The sequence below is a fragment of the Poecilia reticulata genome, linkage group LG2 (assembly GCF_000633615.1).
Source record: "Poecilia reticulata strain Guanapo linkage group LG2, Guppy_female_1.0+MT, whole genome shotgun sequence".
Lineage (NCBI taxonomy): Eukaryota > Metazoa > Chordata > Actinopteri > Cyprinodontiformes > Poeciliidae > Poecilia > Poecilia reticulata.
This window is the reverse complement of record NC_024332.1, coordinates 40,206,228-40,221,128: the sequence shown is the minus strand read 5'-3', so window position 1 is coordinate 40,221,128 and position 14,901 is coordinate 40,206,228. Positions and strand designations below refer to the sequence as shown.

The window sequence follows — 14,901 nt, the reverse complement described above, 5'->3', positions numbered from 1 at the left end:
GGCTAACTGTTACGTTTAAGTTATTATTAGCCACCGAAGCCGTTTCTCTGTGAATTCGAATAAGACCAGTTAGCTAAAGACGCCGTGGTCGCTTCAAATATGACCAGCAACTGTGAATATGTCTTCACCGTTAGAGGCTCACCTCGCTGAAGATGTCGTGAAGGTACCGAAACGGCGGCCTGCTCAGCAGTTTTTCCGTCAGCGGGGGTTTCTTTATCACTTTTCCCAGCGTGTCCTGAGTCTTTTTCACCACCGCCGCGTTCATGGCAGCGGTGGAAAGCGTACTTCCAGCAACGAAATTGAAGCAAAAACTAATCCGAACAAAAATACTTGGCGGCGGCGACTCCTTGGCCCGGTTGCTATGTCAATACACAGAAATCCCACAGTGCATCGCTACTATGAAAAGTGCGCATGCGTAAAGCGCTTACGCTCGCAATGTATTCTATCTCTATGGCAACAGCTAACAGCTAACTAACTAGGTTTTAGTGATGACCAAAATGTTTTGCAGCGGCACAAGTGTTGGGGTTTTACCGCATTTTTGCGGCAGCAGGTTTTGTGGGGATTATTTATATCAATTTTAGACTGCTATACAAAAAGACCAGATGCATATTAACTTACTGTAGAGAATTTTATTAAACTAAACTATTTTTCTTAACATTATTTATACTTATGGCCTGGGAAAAAAAATTGCACATCTTTTTTTCAGTAAAGTTACATCACAAAAGACTGTACCAGAAAAAAAGATGCAGCCATTATAGTTATAGGTTTTACAACACATGAGTGTCTGTAGGGCCTCCTGAAAGTGAGTCCTGTTAATGTTGCATAGCATGTGGGCCGTTTGGAAAAGAGCAAACTGTCCTAAAACATCAGGCATCCAGATTCCTAGTTCCAACGTAAAAGGGGCTAAAAAGAGGAGAAATTTTCCTTTCTATTACAGAGTTTGATAAAAGGTTATGTGTCAAATCAGGTATAAAATATATTTATTGATTATTTAAAAAAAAAACTTTATAGTTAATTTTTTTAAGCAATTTAACTCAGTTTTTTTGATAATACAATAAAGAATGAAATATGGAAATGAAAATATGTTTTTCTACTTGATTGTATTTTTGCACTGCGACAGACTGGCGACCTGTCCAGGGTGAACCCCGCCTTTCGCCCCGAACGTTAGCTGGAGATGGGCTCCGGCATCCCTCCCAACCCCATTAAGGGACGAGGGTGTACAGAAAGAAAATGGATGGATGGATGGATGGATGGATGGATGGATGGATGGATGGATGGATGGATGGATGGATGGATGGATGGATGGATGGATGGATGGATTTTTGCAATACATAACCAGTCTTCAAAAATGATAAAAGCAAATTCCATGGTTTTTAAGACTAGAGATATCTGAATCTATTTGTTCACAAAGTCACTGGGTATAAAACCATTAACCCACAGGTCATGTTTTAAATCATTGTGAAATGAACTTTAGCAGCTCTACCCTTAGGGTGGGGTCTGAAACGAGAACTTCAAGTGACTCTCTGGACCTTCCAGTGTGGCTCTTGGTAAGTTTGGGAAAGAATGATAAAGTTGAGCAATATTTTTAAATATTTTTGTAACAAATAAATACTAGGATTGGGGCTTTTTGTCTTCAGATTGCAAACTACTTACTTTATCATATAATCAAATATGATCATTAAAGAAGTTGCATTAATTTCCTTTCATAATAAACTTTCATGAGTTTCTTTATGTTAAAACCTTAGAACAAAACTACAATTTGTTTTTCTTTCATATAAAAATCTAAACATATTTCATGATGCAGATATTACAAAAATAATACATTTTGCTTAGCTGGACCAAAGCCAAAAATAAGTCTTCCGGTTGTAATCCTTATCTGTTTCTGACAATTATAGGAAACCTTTGGCCCTTACTTTGACTTTATGGTTTGCTGAAGTTCATTTTAATTTCCCACCCTTCCTGTTACAGTAAAGTGGGGTTGTGAGCTAAACCTGACCTAGCTATGCTTGTGTATTTTACTCTGATATTCAGAGGCATTGTTGGTTGGACTCATTAACTGCAAGTTGTTCAGGTTGTGTGGCTGCAAAACCAGCTCACATCATCACCTCTCCACCACCGAGCTTAACTGTTGGTATGCTGTGTTTGGTTTATTCTGAACATTCGACTAAGGATTTATGGGTGTGTTTGTGTGTGTGTGCGCACACATATAATAGCTTCTTAGTGAGTAACATTTTCTCTTTGTTTCATAGTCATTTCAAACCATTGTATATACCTGTTTGGCAAGTTCCACTAAAAGAAAACTGACAAAAGGGAAGTCATTGAGGCGAGCAAGCACAGACTCTTGCTTCATGCTGTCAAGGTAAGACATCCACCATCTACAGGAGACAAGAATAGTAGAATTTTGAGTTGTTTTTTTCTGTGAAAACATTCATGTTGTCTTTTAGAACATGAAAAGCTGATTAAAAGATTGTTGGATTTGTAAAGAATTTGCACAGTTATGGCTGTACTTGTTAATTTCTGACCTCAGCTTAGATGGGGCTTTTTTGGCAACAAAAAAGCAATAATAAATTACTGAGAAGTAGATTTCTACGTGAATCATCATTTGTGACGCAAATCAYGATTTCTCCATTTTGAATGTTGAAAAGGAAGCAATTGTGATGTGCACAAGAGTGCTCTACAAGGAAATTGTTAACACAGGRGTAAGGGAAGATGTTTATTACATCCACTTTCAGGAAACACTTCAAAAATGTTTAAAATTGCTGCTCTTTTTACCACATGAATTCCAGGGATGTCTTACTTGTTTAGTGATTCAATATTGAATATCTTTGAAGTTAAYCCYCAACAAGGTGTGTGATTGCAATTTCTTAAAACTAGTCTTTCTTCTCTGACGTGTACAACACTGACACTTGGTAGCATTGCTAGCCATTTGGRTGCACTGARTACAAATGCTTTGTGTTGCTCACCACCCTGGATTTTTACAATAATTTTGAATTAGTCTGAGTCCATTTCCCTCTACTTAGCACTGGAAAATTAAGACTCACCAAAAAAATTTGTGGGATTGAAATGAGGAAATAAGGGTAATCTAATGAATGAAATGTAACAACAAAGCGTGTGACTCATTGAATACTGTTAGAATAAGACTTATCTTTATGCTGTTTTCACATGTAGTTTTTGTTTGAAGCAAACCCTCCAAAACAACAAAAAGCTTCTGACTTCACAGAGGTAGCTGACCTCATAAAATCATGACAAAAGTCATTTTCTTGAGAAAGATTCATTAGAAAGAATTTATTACAATGTTTTTTTCTGAATTGCTTTGCTGCATTTTTTCAGATCAAATTAAAAAACACATAACTCAAACATCCACAACGCTTGGTCCTTTATGCTTACCGTAGGAGTTTCTACATTTCAGATCACTTAGGACCTGCATCATTTGCTTCCATAAATTATCTGYTGTTTTATGATATCATTTGTTTATGTCAGTCAAAATGGACTATGACAGTGAGCTGAGCAGAATAGTCATTCTCTCTAAAACTAATTATCCCCATGTTATTGTCATTACAAACATAAATGTTGAACTTGTTCTCAAGATCTGTTGATTTTATGCATTTCTTTTTCTTATTATTCCTTAAAGATGTCAGCAATTCCAAAGGATGTTTCTTACGTTTGTTTTATTTGAATCCATACKTTGCTATTGTACAATGTTGTGAACAAATTAGAATTGCAGACAGCATATGGAGTAAAATTGTGAAGTATGTTTTTTAGTGTCTGATACTTCTTTGCCAATGGTTGTGATAAAAGAGCCTCTTGTTGTCTTGAGCATTTTCAGGTAGTGTCAACCAGATCTGGCTTCCTTACATTAGAAAACACTTCTAGAGTGAATAATCCTAAACGTGGTGTCAGCACTTTTTATAGCRATGAAACTGACACTTTCATTGGTATGACTATGAGGTTTTTAGGAATKAACTTTCCATTACAACCTTTGCAAGTATCAATCATCAAAGTCTTCAGAACTTCACATTATTCTAGAACACAGGTGTCAAACTCAAGGCCCGGGGGCCAAATCTGGCCCGCCGCAGCTTTTTATGTGGCCCTCTGGACTCCAAATTACATCAATACGTCCTTCCAGTTTTTCACAAATCTGCAAAAATCACACAAAATCAACAAATTTCCAAATTTTTTCCTGATTTTACTGCTAATTTTCTCAAAATTGGTCAAAAACGTTGAATTTGTAACCGATACGACGAGTGATAGAGTCACATTTGACATCATACATTAGCGTAAATATTGTAAAAAACATAATGATTACAAATATTTCTTAATATTCACCACAAAATCTGTCATTTTGATTGCAAAAATAAACACTAAAATAATCACAAATCCCAGAGGAACAGCTATTTATTGATATTTTAACAGTTTTATTGGTTTTATCAATAGATTCTGGTGCAACCGGCCCTTTAAGAACATTCAGATTTTTGATTGGCCCAAAATAAAAATGAGTTTGACACCACTGTTCTAGAATGACAGGCTTTACCACTGCGTTCAAAGAAAATCCTCTTTGAAGAACAGACGTAACAAACTGGACATGGGATCATTTCTCATGTTTTCACTGCATAATATTCTCCATATTTGTTATCAGTTCTAAGCACTTTAGCGTTGGTATTTTCCACACTGGTTGTTCATTTTCCACCTGATATGGAAAATGAACCAACGATAATTCAAGGCGTGTGCGTTCAATCTGGCACGCGCTCAACTCCTGCTTACCTGTCAAACCTGAAATGTGTAAACTCAGAAGGTTCAGATTGAGCTARATGAACAAACCACACGGTGGAGGATTCTTCCTTTCATTGAATAAAATTGTTACTTTTGTATTTGATTTATTAACAAGCTTTCTACACCTTTCTTGTTATCGGAATTASTATAATTGCAATAATTTGTAAGGTTCTTGGTGCCCTATGCTCAGTGCGTCATGCGCGTGGGCGGACACGCCACACCTGACACTCATGTTAAACAGGCRATTTTTGCTGTGGTTTCCTCAGAGGTCGGGGAGCGATGCTTCGCTGGGTGGTGCTTGCTTTGTTCATCAGCCTCTGTGCCATTGCTGAGGCACAGAACAAAAAGGCGAAGACTGCGACTCCGCCCCCGTCAAGAGGTGAAGTTCAGTTTGAGCAGATTGATTTCATCACGAGACTGAATTAAAGTCTAAAATTTGCTGATTTGGAAATACTCTGTTAAAGTTTTTGCAGACTTACTTATTGGCAACATCTTAATTTTTTTTTTCTTTTCTTCTTCTTCAGGATGGGGGAAAAATATTAAATGGGTCAAAAGTTATGAAGAGGGCCTGGCAGAAAGTGCCAAGAGGTAGGACTTTGAACCCATTCTTCAATTGCTTGATAAGATTATCTTCTTTTCAATGTTGCTTTTTTTTTTCTTATCACACACAGGTAAACAGTTGGCTTTATAAAACCATTAATCATGTAAAATTTGCCACTGCACCTCAATTTGTCAACAGATTAATTGCATTTACACCCTCTGTGTGCTTACTGTGCTGAAGAACCCACTGAGTTGATTCACTGGTTTTATTTTCGCAGTCAGAAACCACTGATGGTCATTCATCATCTAGACAACTGCCCACACAGTAAAGGTACTGTAGAACTTTGGTTTAGTTCAATGAAAAAAATAAATAAATTACACGTATAGATGCAGATCTGCACACCCTCTGTTATTGTGGCTACTTTGACTTCACGGGGAGTTCAGCTTGTGTCCCTGATTCCCTGCAGTGTCGGTAATGAAGTRTGTTGGATTTCTAGTCATAAATCACTCAGTTGGTTTTCTGGAGGCGAGCTCGGTAGAAGTCTCAACAACAGAGCAGAGCTGGCTCTCAGTTYTGTTCTTTGAACTACRCTTCTATTGGCATCCTTAATCCTACGTTAAGATAGAAACACCAGATTTTGTTGTACAAAGTACTGACAGACCTACCAGGAAAGCTYTYAGTCTTCTGTAACTGTTTCTCCTAATGGAGAGAARGGKCTTTGAGGAATTTCTTTCTCTTGATTGTCCAGAGACTTGGGTCCTCTACTGTATTTTCTTCATCTCATCTCAGTATTTTGTAAAGGATTTAGGACTAAGGACTGAGATCTCTATGAAAGAAGGTTGATTTTATGTCAAATGAGCCATTTCTATGTTAATTTGTCCATTTTTTGGATCATTATCCTACTAAAAGACCCAGTCATGACCTCATTTTCAGTTTTCTAGCTGAATTGAGCGGACTTTTATTTAGAATCTCCTTAGATGCCCTAGATTTTAACAAAGTTCCCAGAAACACTGATTTCCCACAGCACTGTAACATGTTAATTGGTTGTGCATACCCATAAATCTGGGCATTGCACAATTAATTCAGRGTTTTCTTTTTTACACATCTTTACCAGGAATGCCCAAAAGCGTGTAGAGCACTGTACATTTAAATTCAACTGTCATACATTTACATTTATAGGTTAGTGTATTTTAAAAAATGTTCTGTAAAATGTGGATTTTATTTATTGTTATTTTTGTCATTACTATCATATCATATCCAGTTAAATTTCTCAGACTAAATCTAATTATTTTAACAGCTCTGAAGGGGGCATTTGTTGCTCATAAATCCATCCAGAAAATGGCCAAGGATGACTTCATCATGCTTAACCTGGTGGTAAGTAAAACATTATACGTACTCTAAGGAGMAATKATGKTGTATAAAAAATATYATTGGTCATGACACTTCTAGATATGTTATTATTAATGCGAAATTTTGGAAAATCTATTCAGATTAGTGTTAATGTTTATTTAGGTACGTACTGTAAGCGCAATGGCTTCACGCTCTATTTTGGCTCTGTGTAAATTAACACATTTATTATTGGCGGTTATTATAATTGTTGTGATTATTGTTCTTCTACAGGAGGAAACCGGGGACAAGCATCTGGCTCCTGATGGCTATTATGTTCCCAGAATCCTCTTTGTTGGTAAATACTCCCATCAATTATTATAATATGAATCAGTGATGTTAATTGCAGCTCTGAGAAAATTAGAAGTAAACATCAGAGAGGGATTTTATGCCTAATTAAATATGATCATAACACAGAGTRCATGAWTGTCAGTGAGAAGAATACAKTATATCCATTTTAAGTTGTTTTGATATTTTATGGATAAATTCTGGKGGAAAATGTTTCCTTTTACTTTTTTCCCCACAACCWAAATGTTGGATAAAACTGGATTTGCAAATGCAGAAATCCTCTGAGTGGCTCTGACATATTCATGCTTCAGTGCGTAGTCTGCAAAGATATTTCAATTTCAATGTATACATCAACATCTTACTAAAATATTTGAGACTTTRACAATTTTAGTGGCTTTTAGTCTTGCTTCCAACTTAAAACACTTTAAAACATTAAGAGAACCAATCAAAAAGTACGTTTATAGTATTTTATCCCAGTCTTTTAGCAAAATTACCATGTTATTATTATATATTATCATATATTATTACCATGTTCTTCTAACTGCAATTCTAAGCTATTTATCAAAAGAAAACAGAGGTCACATAAACCAGGCCTGTATCTTTAGCTGATCATTTGTGTCATTCTGCAGATCCGTCTCACACTGTGCGYGCAGATATTGTGGGGAAATTCGGAGACCGCCTCTACACCTACGGCCCRGATGACATGGAGCTCTGTGAGTGGCTGTTAGCTCTCACTTTGACACTGCTTGGTGTTGTTTAATAGGGCAAAAACATGCAAGGAGAATCCCTATGTCCAATCTGTCAAGTAATCTTTACATGGACACCATGCAGGTTGAAATATTATGAGATAACTGTTTAGGCAAAAACTTTGAGTGTATATTTTGCTTTTTCAAATTACACAGGAAAATGTTAAAATCATATTCTTTGTTGTCCAAAGGAATCCACATGTAGATATTTCGCTGTAGTAGCTTGAACTTAAGTGAAAGTGGGCGATTGATAGTAAAGACTCCAGAAAAAAACTTATAAATTTTTTTCCAAGGGTTGTTAAAAAGGAATAAAAAGTGATGCAATAGTTTAGTTCAGAGTGGCAATGTTGAGAAAACTATTTCACACTCAAACTGGCTGGAGTTAGCTGTTCATTGACATTGTGTTTTAACAAACCAAACCTCCTGTTGAAAGGGTGCAGTCTCCAATAAATGTGGATTATTACAAACTGTTACACAGCAGATGTAGCTGCAGCTTGAATTAATGAACTGCCCTGTTGGCAGCTCAGTATCGGAGCTCTGATGTTTTTGTTCCTGTCCTCTGTTCTTTGGCAGTGGCAGCAAACATGAAGAAAGTCAAACTCCTGCTGCACAATGAACTCTGACGCAGCTCCGCTTCTACCAGGTGGATGCTCCTGCAGAAAGACCAGCACTTGAACTGTTACACGGTCTTTTAGAGCTCACTTAAACCAACACTAAGGAGAAGCAATGGTTATTTTATTCATGCATTTGTAATATTTCGGTTGCTGTTCTGCAGTAGTACTTTTTTATGTCGAAAAATGGCTGCATACCTCAGAAAAAAGTGGAAAAACAACTTCAAATGTCAAGTTCTGTGCAATGTGTTGTTGTGTCTTTAACCACGTTGAAATAAATGCAATTTGAATCTAAAGCTTCAACTTTATTTTATTTACTCGCATTGAAATCTTAAAATTTTATTTTTTAAGGGCTGTTAATAAAAGAAAAAGGCACATTTACAGCATTTAAAGCTCTGAGAGTTTATAAGTGAAACTAAAACTGAAATAGGAGTTAGTAAAGATTAATAAAATATCTTTAGCTTCATTTTGATAATAACAAGGAAACAATGAATTCTCACTTCACGGAATCTAGAAAACAGATTTTAGTTTTATGGATATTGGCATTTCTCCAACACTAGGTGGCAGTGTGATATAGCTGGTTAAAGTAGATAATATGAAGACATTTTAGAGATCGAATGCTTTCAATGTAATATTAACAAAAATCAAAAGAACGCTATAAGTTTCACTCAGTTTTAATAGGTAAAACCTTAATGCAGATCAGAGCTCTGCAACCTGCAGCTCTGGAGCCACATGTGGTTCTTGAGAAGCTTGACCAAAAATGCTAACAAATTTAATGTTTAAAATGCAAATGTACCATAATTAGTAAAAGCTTGGTTTAACATTTCCATGCATAATATTTCTTTAAAGAATGACACTAACAGGATATTTTTATGAAGACATTTCTTTTGTCTATTGCCTTTGTGACTCCAAGCAAATTGTGTTTACCTGGAATGAAAGCAAAAATGTCTCTTAGGCTTGTAAATGTTGCTGATCTCTGGTTCAAATGAATTGCAAACATGACAGTTTAGGTTTAGAAAATCTCATTTATAAAGCTGCTTGAATATTCTAGTCAAATGGGGCTTCATGACGCCTGTCTGATTGGTACCATATGGTCAGGTGTGCAGAAATGACTGCAGTAACATTCTGCATTGAGGGGCGTTGAAAACCTTCCACAGACTGATGTCAGCGGCGGTAGATGCCTGCAACACTACAGGACTGACTGAGGTAGATTTAATTAAAGGTAGAAAATCTATTACCAGGTCTGATGTCCTTGCCTTTTTTTTCTGAGTTAGTATTTTTTTTCTGAATTAGTATTTTTATGAGCAAAGCAAGGTTATATTAGCTTTTTTAATCACCTATTAACCATTTCTTTTCCATTACGTATGGTATAAATCTGACCACTTTGACAGCCTGGAGGGAAGAAACTTTGGTAAGCAGCTTTTTTTGTAAGCAGCTTTTTGTAGTGCCAAGCTGAAGGTAAACGTCTATACAGTTTGTGTCCAGAATGTGTGGGGTCTGCAGAGGCGTTAGCTGCCCGTAGACATGTTCAACTCCTGGTTGGAGTGAAGACCGGCCCTGATGGTCCTTCCTGTAAAGCCAACTGTTTGTAGTATGAGAGTGAAATACTGAGGCTCTGTCATTTATTCCCTTTTTATCACATACGATTAATAATGTGTATTAACTAACACAACATATCCTCTGTCTTATCATTCTGAACTCTATAACAGAGCCCGCGGAGCAGTTGTCCTTTCTTCATGCTGTTTAAAAAATCTCAAGACGGACCTCTCCAGATTTTTTAAACACTGCCTCCCTCTGTTCTTTTCCAATAGGTTTCGTTTGCGCGCACTGCTGGATTCATAACAAATGTGTTTTCTGCTCTGGCATCTCAGGTCTGACAATTCCCTCCCTGTGTTCTCGGCGCTGCTGTTTCAGTGTTCTGGGAGAGAAATGATGCCTCCAAATCTTCCCAAAGCTGTCATACCACTTGGAGAAAATGAATAATACCTCATTTACTTGGCGCTGTTTAAGGAATTGTTATTCAAGCGGGAAAAACGTGGCTGGAGGCCAAGTTTGTTCATGTAACATGTTTGATGTGGTAGCCGCACAGTGTGGCGTATATRAAAACTTTACAAACAATTACATTCCTATAAATCTGAATATCCTTAAAAAGTTAATTAATTTCTCGAATTTAATTTAAAACGTAAAGTTCATATGTTATATTGATTAATTCCAAACAGAGCAATATATTTATATCATTTATTTATGTTAGTTCTGATAATTAGCAAATAAAATCCCCAAATTCAATGTCACAGAACTTTTTACACAAGACCAATAGAAACGATTTTTAAAACAGAAATCTGGGCCTGATGAAAACTATGACCATCTGCTGTACAGTATTTGGTCTTCGTTTGCACAAATGACTATAAACCCAGATTTACAGTTGTCCAGTTTACTTCCTGCTGGTCAGCATTTCCTGTCCAGATGATCTTATCAGCAAAAGTCACTGCATCCTTTAGCTGTATTAACAACACAATGTGTATCCATTAGACCTACAACATGATGAAGTGAACAGTCCATTTTCTTTATACAGCTGTTGTACATGAGATTTTATATCATYATTCATATATGGTATTCACTTTAAAGAGAAATCCCTTTTTGGTGCAGAAAAGGGTTTTTAATATTTTCTTCTTTGATAAAACAACGAAAAAACAGATTATGATTCCCATACTTTCTATCTTTTTTGCTCTGATGGTTCTAAAATGTTTCCATTTTAAAACCAGACAATAAATTGGTCTGTTGCCCACATGTGGACATCAAATTCAAGGCAAGAAGCTTCACATTTACAGAAATATTCTCACAGACCAAACCGTCAAACTCACCTAAGTTTAGAGATCTTTACTTTGACTTTGCCAGTGACAAGGACACTGGGCTATTAGTTCTTGTTTGCACATTGCTCGGACAATTTAGCTATTCAAATAGCGCCCGCTTACCGGAAAACAGCTCCTTAATGAAGAAATGACTGGGTAATATGCCATAAACTTACTCTTTTATTCCTTCCCACACACTCTTGAATATACACTGCATTGAACCAATATGTACAGTACACACATGCACACACAAACACAAACTTTCCTCACACACACGCTCACACGGGGGCAGAATGCTATTATAATGCAATCTGCAGGAAACGGTGCCAATTTTGCCTTGTAAGTCAGACAGGTCAAATTGCAAATGTCAGCTTTTTTCTCTTTGATTTTAATTATTCTGTCAGGTTCAAAGAGCCTTCATCAGTAAAGGAGCTGTTCTGACAAAGGAAGGCCTGAGCGCACAGATAAGCTCAATCTGCGTCTCCTCTTGACACTTTTCTCCTCCGTACTTAGCCTATCTGCTCTCCTCTCACACACAGCGGCACTCGGGATTACCGCTGAGTAAATTGCAAAGTATCACCGTGCCACAGAGATGGTTTAGCAATTACCAAACGGCTGCACTGATGGGAAGTCAACTTTTTAGCAACACCGTGTTTCTTCACGTCAAATGAATTTTTTATATATTAGACTATGTGTAAGCATGTGTCGTACATGTTTAAAATACACTTAAAACAATTATTATTTCTGTTTGCAGTACATAATAAAAATTCTAGCATGTCTTTTTTAATCTCTTCAAATTTTCTTCAAAACGAGTTGGATTTTCTACAGATGGGTTTTTTTTTTTTTACTCCTGAAGTGGATTAAAAAAAACCCTAATGAACTTCCAATTGAGTAAAACCTTTTAATCAGGCCTAAATGAGCCGTTATCCATCTGCTCCTGTGAGTTTGAGGTAATGACACTCAACTGGAAAAACTTCTTCCTCTGTGTTTAGTCGTGTCTTCTTCCCTGACATTGCTTCAATTAACTCTGTATACATTTTTGGTTTTATAGAAACTCATAGAAAGTCCTCTGCTCTGGTGATTAGTTTATTTCTGTCTCTTTCCTGGACACTCATCAATGTCACATCTGTCTTTTTCTTGGACTAAGTCAAAAACTTTCTGTACTTTCTTTGTTTTTCTTTCTCTCGGAAAGAACGTCTTTGATTCTGCATGTCATTTTACAACTATGTGATGGATGGAGCTTCATTTTTTTGTTTTTTACCATAATCTTTGTGTACTCTCCATGTTTCCCTGGACCCAGGCATTTCTGCTTTTGCGATTAGCTCTATCTGGAGTTGTTCCTTTCAACTGTCACCACATGACAATACTGCGTTTGTAAGTTAGCTTAGCTGATTGTAATGTGCAAAAATTAGAGTCAGATTCAAGGAAATATTTGATGCTTTATCAGTAGAATGGACAAATGAATATAAGATTATTAAAAGTGAGTATTTAGTCTATTTTCTGTTTCCTTTCTGACTAGTTTATAGCCAGATTTACAGTCATATTTCTAATGACTAAGACTGGTTCTGTAGGAACTAAATCATATATTCTCAGGTGCCTCAAAATGCTGTTTTATCAGCAGCATTATTACTTGTGAACTTGCTGTGGTCCCACTGCAGCTCATTATGTCCTTTTGCGTTGACAGCATCCATCTGTGTTCAGACTTTAAATTTTTTACACTTATTATCTATGCATGTTCCTGATTTATTAAACATTTCAACAGTTCCTTACATCAGCCAAGTGAAGCTCGTGGTACTGGCAGTACTGTCAAAACTCTTCATGAAATTTTCAGTCATCACAAAGTTTCTCAGTGCAGAGGAGTTGTTTCTGCAGAATGTTGTTCAATGCTGTATGATGCATTAAACAACGTCTAGTGTTTATAGCATCTATATGATGGTCGGCCCACAGTTAAACTCAACTTGCATCAAATCACATGAAGCACCTCAACGGACAAAGTGATTTTCTTTTTCTTTTGGTAAAACATTTTACACAGAGACGCTGTGTTTCCTTTATACTTATAGTCTGTTGGTGTTATCACCTGAGAAAACACCTACACACACACGCACACACGCACACACACACACACACACACACACACACACACACACACACACACACACACACACACACACACACACACATCCATACTCTAACCGGTGAATATCAGGAGGCTCGAGCCGGCCGAGGTGGAGACTGGTCTTGCTGTTTGATTCGCCACATACATCAACTCTGTTGAGCAGAAAATTGAAATGGAAATGTGGGCCTTGGAGGAGTGTGGCTCCCATTTACTCCTGGACCAGAGCTAATGATTTGTCATTTCTCTCAGGGGCACAAGCTGTTGGCCTCTCCCTCACTGCCCTCCTGCGCCGGGACGCCCAGAGCTGCTCCTCTGTTCTTTACTGCGCTGGCGCTCTGAGGCGACATGCTGATAAATTAAAAGAATGCATATTTTAATGTTTACCAGTGAATCTTTGTTTCTGGCCTCGTGGAGATGATTTTGGGCTTTCCTGGAGCTTATAAATACTAAATATTTAGCTTAAATACTGAGACAAAGCCAACTTTAATTACTCGTAATAAAAAGACTTGACAGAAGTTTTCCGTAGACAGAAAGAGCAGATGGTTTCTGCATTATTAAAACCCAGAGCGTTTCTAACGTGGTGAAGTTTGCTGCAATGACTGAATCTGCTTTTAGAGCTTTCATCCCGCCGACGGGGCGGTAAACTGCAGGGAGCCCAGTATTTATAGCATCTATAGATCATTTATAACTGACCTGATAGTTCATCTGCCCAGAGAGTAAACAAAGAAATTACTATCAACGTGTAGGATTATTTTAGGGTTTCGTCTCTGCTGATTTTTCTCCATAGCTAAATAAATATGAACAGCAGCAAACAAAAATGTAATATTTTGATGAGCTTGGACCAAAATAAGTATTTAAAAATATATTGGTTTTTTAATCACTTCAGAGACAGATGGTGAAAAGCTGTGCATTCGACCCATAAACAGACAAACAAAAAAAAAAAACATTGCAAATCCGACGTTGCTAACATAGTTTTTATTTTCTTTGCTTTCCTTCTTCTACTGCTCTGTTTTGTATCAATCAGCAGGTGAAACGGTGGGAAACATCCTGCACAGGCTGACAGTTTATTACAGTGTAACAACTGGTGCAATTCTGCTAAATAAAATGTCCTTTAAAATAAATAAAGACTCTTCACTCTGTTTAAATGTGGCAGGTGATAAAGATGTCTGCATAAAGAAGCTGCTGCCATAAAATCTGGATAAAAGTTGATTAAATTTGCTGAACTAGTGGGACTTTCAACGGTTTGTTTTGACAATATTTTGATATGAAGTTAGGGGCAGAAAGTTTTTATAATAGATTTTTTGTTTACACCAAATGAAGAAATGACCGAAATGTTGACATCAAAATATGTCCATAGAGGAAAATCTAATCCATATTTAGAATATATTAACCAGTTGAGAGCTGTTAGAGGAAATAACAAAGAGTCTCCAGAGGAAACTAGGAGAAAATGGAAACAAAAAAAGAAAGAAATTATTATATATGCAATGTCTCATAAGTCTTTTACAGTTGGCGGGAAAAAAGCATAAAACTAAAGATTATTTTTAATAAATGAAAATACAATTTATTTCGGTGATAGGGATTCGTTCCTCCTGTT

At 36.8% G+C, this 14,901-nt stretch overlaps 2 protein-coding genes across 9 annotated transcripts in view; one reads left to right on the top strand and one right to left on the bottom strand.

Moving 5' to 3' along the window:
• traf3ip1 (TNF receptor-associated factor 3 interacting protein 1) overlaps positions 1-403 on the bottom strand; it is a 25,044-nt gene extending 24,641 nt beyond the window's left edge. For 5 of the 8 annotated variants that reach the window (XM_008402197.2, XM_008402226.2, XM_008402190.2 and 2 more), the window contains exon 1: positions 143-402. In XM_008402197.2, coding sequence (XP_008400419.1) covers positions 143-265 — 123 coding nt within the window. In that variant the 5' untranslated portion in view covers positions 266-402. Of the gene's footprint in view, positions 1-142 lie in introns of all 8 variants that reach the window. The other 3 variants (XM_008402181.2, XM_017303522.1, XM_008402207.2) reach the window with 1 other exon arrangement.
• Positions 404-2,058: 1,655 nt separating this feature from the next.
• Positions 2,059-8,634, top strand: agr1 (anterior gradient 1). Its single transcript, XM_008402245.2, has 9 exons — positions 2,059-2,131; positions 2,250-2,359; positions 5,037-5,149; positions 5,295-5,358; positions 5,589-5,641; positions 6,609-6,685; positions 6,932-6,995; positions 7,615-7,698; positions 8,305-8,634. Exons 2-9 carry the CDS (start codon positions 2,349-2,351, stop codon positions 8,352-8,354), a joined length of 516 nt encoding a protein of 171 aa, XP_008400467.1. The 5' UTR covers positions 2,059-2,131; positions 2,250-2,348; the 3' UTR covers positions 8,355-8,634.
• Positions 8,635-14,901: the final 6,267 nt, after the last annotated feature.